Raw genomic sequence first — 6168 nt, 5'->3', positions numbered from 1 at the left:
TGATAATTTCAGCTTTTTAAGACATGATTTCCACTTTGTAAATTTTGACCCAGTATGTGATAATTTCAGCTTTTTAAGACATAATTTCCACTTTGTAAATGTTGACCTAAAATATGATAATTTCAGCTTTTTAAGACATAATTTCCACTTTGTAAATTTTGACCTATAATATGATAATTTCAGCTTTTTAAGACATGATTTCGACTTTGTAAATGTTGACCTAGTATATGATAATTACAGCTTTTTAAGACATAATTTCCACTTTGTAAATTTTGACCTATAATATGATAATTTCAGCTTTTTAAGACATAATTTCGACCTTGTAAATTTTGACCTATAATATGATAAGTTCAGCTTTTTAAGACATGATTTCGACTTTGTAAATTTTGACCTATAATATGATAATTTCAGCTTTTTAAGACATAATTTCGACTTTGTAAATTTTGACCTAGAATATGATAATTTCAGCTTTTTAAGACATAATTTCCACTTTGTAAATGTTGACCTAGTATATGATAATTTCAGCTTTTAAGACATGATTTCCACTTTGTAAATTTTGACCTAGAATATGATAATTTCAGCTTTTAAGACATAATTTCCACTTTGTAAATGTTGACCTAGAATATGATAATTTCAGCTTTTTAAGACATGATTTCCACTTTGTAAATTTTGACCCAGTATGTGATAATTTCAGCTTTTTAAGACATAATTTCGACTTTGTAAATGTTGACCTAGAATATGATAATTTCAGCTTTTTAAGACATAATTTCCACTTTGTAAATGTTGACCTAGAATATGATAATTTCAGCTTTTTAAGACATAATTTCCACTTTGTAAATGTTGACCTAAAATATGATAATTTCAGCTTTTTAAGACATGATTTCCACTTTGTAAATGTTGACCCAGTATGTGATAATTTCAGCTTTTTAAGACATAATTTCCACTTTGTAAATGTTGACCTAAAATATGATAATTTCAGCTTTTAAGACATGATTTCCACTTTGTAAATTTTGACCCAGTATGTGATAATTTCAGCTTTTTAAGACATAATTTCCACTTTGTAAATGTTGACCTAAAATATGATAATTTCAGCTTTTAAGACATGATTTCGACTTTGTAAATTTTGACCCAGTATGTGATAATTTCAGCTTTTTAAGACATAATTTCCACTTTGTAAATTTTGACCTATAATATGATAATTTCAGCTTTTTAAGACATAATTTCGACTTTGTAAATGTTGACCTAGTATGTGATAATTTCAGCTTTTAAGACATGATTTCCACTTTGTAAATGTTGACCTATAATATGATAATTTCAGCTTTTTAAGACATAATTTCCACTTTGTAAATGTTGACCTAAAATATGATAATTTCAGCTTTTAAGACATGATTTCCACTTTGTAAATTTTGACCCAGTATGTGATAATTTCAGCTTTTTAAGACATAATTTCCACTTTGTAAATGTTGACCTAGAATATGATAATTTCAGCTTTTAAGACATAATTTCCACTTTGTAAATGTTGACCTAAAATATGATAATTTCAGCTTTTAAGACATGATTTCGACTTTGTAAATTTTGACCCAGTATGTGATAATTTCAGCTTTTTAAGACATAATTTCCACTTTGTAAATTTTGACCTATAATATGATAATTTCAGCTTTTTAAGACATAATTTCGACTTTGTAAATGTTGACCTAGAATATGATAATTTCAGCTTTTAAGACATAATTTCGACTTTGTAAATTTTGACCTAGAATATGATAATTTCAGCTTTTTAAGACATGATTTCCACTTTGTAAATTTTGACCTAGAATATGATAATTTCAGCTTTTAAGACATAATTTCGACTTTGTAAATTTTGACCTAAAATATGATAATTTCAGCTTTTAAGACATGATTTCCACTTTGTAAATTTTGACCCAGTATGTGATAATTTCAGCTTTTTAAGACATAATTTCCACTTTGTAAATGTTGACCTAAAATATGATAATTTCAGCTTTTAAGACATGATTTCCACTTTGTAAATTTTGACCCAGTATGTGATAATTTCAGCTTTTTAAGACATAATTTCCACTTTGTAAATGTTGACCTAAAATATGATAATTTCAGCTTTTAAGACATGATTTCCACTTTGTAAATTTTGACCCAGTATGTGATAATTTCAGCTTTTTAAGACATAATTTCCACTTTGTAAATGTTGACCTAGAATATGATAATTTCAGCTTTTAAGACATGATTTCGACTTTGTAAATTTTGACCTAGTATGTGATAATTTCAGCTTTTTAAGACATAATTTCCACTTTGTAAATTTTGACCTAGAATATGATAATTTCAGCTTTTTAAGACATAATTTCCACTTTGTAAATTTTGACCTATAATATGACAATTTCAGCTTTTTTAGACATAATTTCGACTTTGTAAATGTTGACCTAGAATATGATAATTTCAGCTTTTAAGACATAATTTCGACTTTGTAAATTTTGACCTAGAATATGATAATTTCAGCTTTTTAAGACATGATTTCCACTTTGTAAATTTTGACCTAGAATATGATAATTTCAGCTTTTAAGACATGATTTCGACTTTGTAAATGTTGACCTAGTATATGATAATTACAGCTTTTTAAGACATAATTTCGACTTTGTAAATTTTGACCTATAATATGATAATTTCAGCTTTTAAGACATGATTTCCACTTTGTAAATTTTGACCTAGAATATGATAATTTCAGCTTTTTAAGACATGATTTCCACTTTGTAAATTTTGACCTAGAATATGATAATTTCAGCTTTTTAAGACATAATTTCGACTTTGTAAATGTTGACCTAGTATGTGATAATTTCAGCTTTTAAGACATGATTTCGACTTTGTAAATTTTGACCTAGAATATGATAATTTCAGCTTTTTAAGACATAATTTCCACTTTGTAAATGTTGACCTAAAATATGATAATTTCAGCTTTTAAGACATGATTTCCACTTTGTAAATTTTGACCCAGTATGTGATAATTTCAGCTTTTTAAGACATGATTTCCACTTTGTAAATTTTGACCTAGAATATGATAATTTCAGCTTTTTAAGACATGATTTCGACTTTGTAAATGTTGACCTATAATATGATAATTTCAGCTTTTTAAGACATGATTTCGACTTTGTAAATGTTGACCTAAAATATGATAATTTCAGCTTTTAAGACATGATTTCCACTTTGTAAATTTTGACCCAGTATGTGATAATTTCAGCTTTTTAAGACATGATTTCCACTTTGTAAATGTTGACCTAAAATATGATAATTTCAGCTTTTAAGACATGATTTCGACTTTGTAAATTTTGACCCAGTATGTGATAATTTCAGCTTTTTAAGACATAATTTCCACTTTGTAAATTTTGACCTAGAATATGATAATTTCAGCTTTTAAGACATAATTTCGACTTTGTAAATGTTGACCTAAAATATGATAATTTCAGCTTTTTAAGACATAATTTCCACTTTGTAAATGTTGACCTAGAATATGATAATTTCAGCTTTTTAAGACATAATTTCGACTTTGTAAATTTTGACCCAGTATGTGATAATTTCAGCTTTTTAAGACATGATTTCCACTTTGTAAATGTTGACCTATAATATGATAATTTCAGCTTTTAAGACATAATTTCGACTTTGTAAATTTTGACCTATAATATGATAATTTCAGCTTTTTAAGACATAATTTCGACTTTGTAAATTTTGACCTAGAATATGATAATTTCAGCTTTTTAAGACATGATTTCCACTTTGTAAATTTTGACCTATAATATGATAATTTCAGCTTTTAAGACATGATTTCGACTTTGTAAATGTTGACCTAGAATATGATAATTTCAGCTTTTAAGACATAATTTCGACTTTGTAAATTTTGACCTATAATATGATAATTTCAGCTTTTTAAGACATAATTTCGACTTTGTAAATTTTGACCTAGAATATGATAATTTCAGCTTTTTAAGACATGATTTCCACTTTGTAAATGTTGACCTATAATATGATAATTACAGCTTTTTAAGACATAATTTCCACTTTGTAAATTTTGACCTATAATATGATAATTTCAGCTTTTTAAGACATGATTTCCACTTTGTACATTTTGGCCCAGTATGTGATAATTTTAGCTTTTAAGACATAATTTCGACTTTGTACATTTTGACCCAGTATATGATAATTTCAGCTTTTTAAGTTAGAGATGGTTCATAAAGAAGAGTGTGTGTGTGCTTCTGCTCCTGCTGTGGTGACTGGTGTGCGTGCACATTTGTGTTCATCTTCAGCCTGCAGCTGTTCGTCTATTTGACCCAAATAAACATATTAAACTTAACTGGCCTAAAGATATGTAGCTGTTAATGCTAATGTAGCTCAGCAGGTAAAGCTCAGAAGTATGTTCTGCTCTGCCCACTGAAGAGTCTCTTCACTAAGAGTTGGTGAAAGCTGATGTTCTGCGAGTTAGTTTAGATATTATTATACTGTTAAGGATTAACAACTTAAGCCATAATTTCGACTGTAAATTTTGACCTAGTTTATTATTAATTTCAAATTTTTAAGACATAAGTTCAACAAGTGGAAGTTTGCTGCTCGTCCATGTGTGAATGAATTCTTAACACAGTGTGTATATGGAGCTAGATGAGAAAGACCTAACACAGATTGCTGAAATATTGGATTTTTCTATTTTAAGCTCTGCACCTAAACAGGTAGCTAAAGCGGAAGCTAATGCTAAACAGGTAGCTAAAGCGGAAGCTAATGCTAAACAGGTAGCTAAAGCAGAAGCTAATGCTAAACTGGTCAGGCAAGGTCTGTTATCTGCAGGAACGGACGGCGAAAGTGAAAAGAGTGCTGTTCTAGAACCTGATTCGCCATCTCAATCAGAAATTTAAACAACTGGAGTTGAAAATCAAACGGCAAGCGCATGAGAATCGTATGTTACGGGAGTTAGAGATGGTTCATAAAGAAGAGCGTGTGTGTGCTTCTGCTCCTGCTGTGGTGACTGCTGTGCGTGCACATTTGTGTTCATCTTCAGCCTGCAGCTGTTCGTCTGTTTGACCCAAGTAAACATATCAAACCTAGCTGGCCTAAAGATATCTGCGCATTAATGCTAATGTAGCTCAGCAGGTATAGCTCAGAAGAATCTTCTGCTTTGCCCACTGAAGAGTCTCTTCACTAAGAGTCACAGAGAGATGCTGTTCTGCGAGTTCACAAACTTGTTCTGGAAGCCTAAAGGCCAAAGTGCCGTAGCTGTTCTAACGCTTGTGCAGTTTGCACATGATGAAGAGTTCTGCTGAAAAGGTGGTGCAGGTCGTCGAAAACGATTAGGCCCAGAGCTGATTCTGATTTAAAGACAGAAATCTAGTGACTGAGCTCAATGAGCAAAAGGTATATCCCCAGGCAGCTGCTGCAGTGTGAGCGGATGAACATCCTTTAGCCCGCGGGACTTTATTCTCTTCTGCTAATGTTGAGGCAGTGTTTTCAGGTACGGAGAGCTCTTCGTGTACTCATCGACGTGACCTATGGTGCGGACGGTGCAGGGTGAGAGTGCTGAGAATAAGAGCGTTTGTAGATCTCAAATTTAAGAAGTATTCATATTCACGAAAAAAATGTTCTTAAAAATCATCGTAAATAACTTCTTTAAAGTTAGGATAACCTCCAACCTATCTTAAATACCCAAATGTAAGATGTTTAACCAATTTATGGGTTGTTTCAAATATTAAGCATTACAACATAACAGTAGTTGGTTAAATATAATATTTATAACTAATAGTACCATATGGATGAGTATAAAACCAGCAAAGCTCGCACCAACCGGAATAGCGGATGAGAAACTCAACGTAATTTAAAAATACTACTGTTATTGTGTCACAAACAGTAGTTTTAAGACTTTTTCAGGCGAGACTTGATCCAGTTATCCCGTAAGGTGTGTCTAATGCTAATGCGCGTCTGCCGAAGCCATCTTGGTTAAGCACACCGACCGTAGTCATCCTTCCGTACGGTTGGTCTGGACCACTCTCACTCTTAGAGCTGCCTTTGCATCTCAGTCTACACCGAGAACATTCGGCTAATGCAAGAGTTTACATCTAAACATCACAATCGGCATTACCCTGAGGGTGTCAGCTTTTCATTTACTACAGTCAATTCATTTGAGCTTTG

At 31.2% G+C, this 6168-nt stretch overlaps 1 protein-coding gene across 1 annotated transcript in view; it reads right to left on the bottom strand.

The window, feature by feature from the left end:
- Window positions 1-6099: 6099 nt before the first annotated feature.
- LOC137049789 (protein FAM234B-like) overlaps window positions 6100-6168 on the bottom strand; it is an 11297-nt gene continuing 11228 nt past the window's right edge. The window contains exon 6 of the mRNA XM_067428472.1: window positions 6100-6168. This exon is cut by the window's right edge and continues 171 nt beyond it. Coding sequence (XP_067284573.1) covers window positions 6115-6168 — 54 coding nt within the window. The 3' untranslated portion in view covers window positions 6100-6114.

This window comes from Pseudorasbora parva, chromosome 2, assembly GCF_024679245.1.
Source record: "Pseudorasbora parva isolate DD20220531a chromosome 2, ASM2467924v1, whole genome shotgun sequence".
NCBI classification, from domain to species: domain Eukaryota; kingdom Metazoa; phylum Chordata; class Actinopteri; order Cypriniformes; family Gobionidae; genus Pseudorasbora; species Pseudorasbora parva.
The sequence above is the reverse complement of the archived record's forward strand: the minus strand, read 5'-3'. Positions and strand labels throughout refer to the sequence as shown.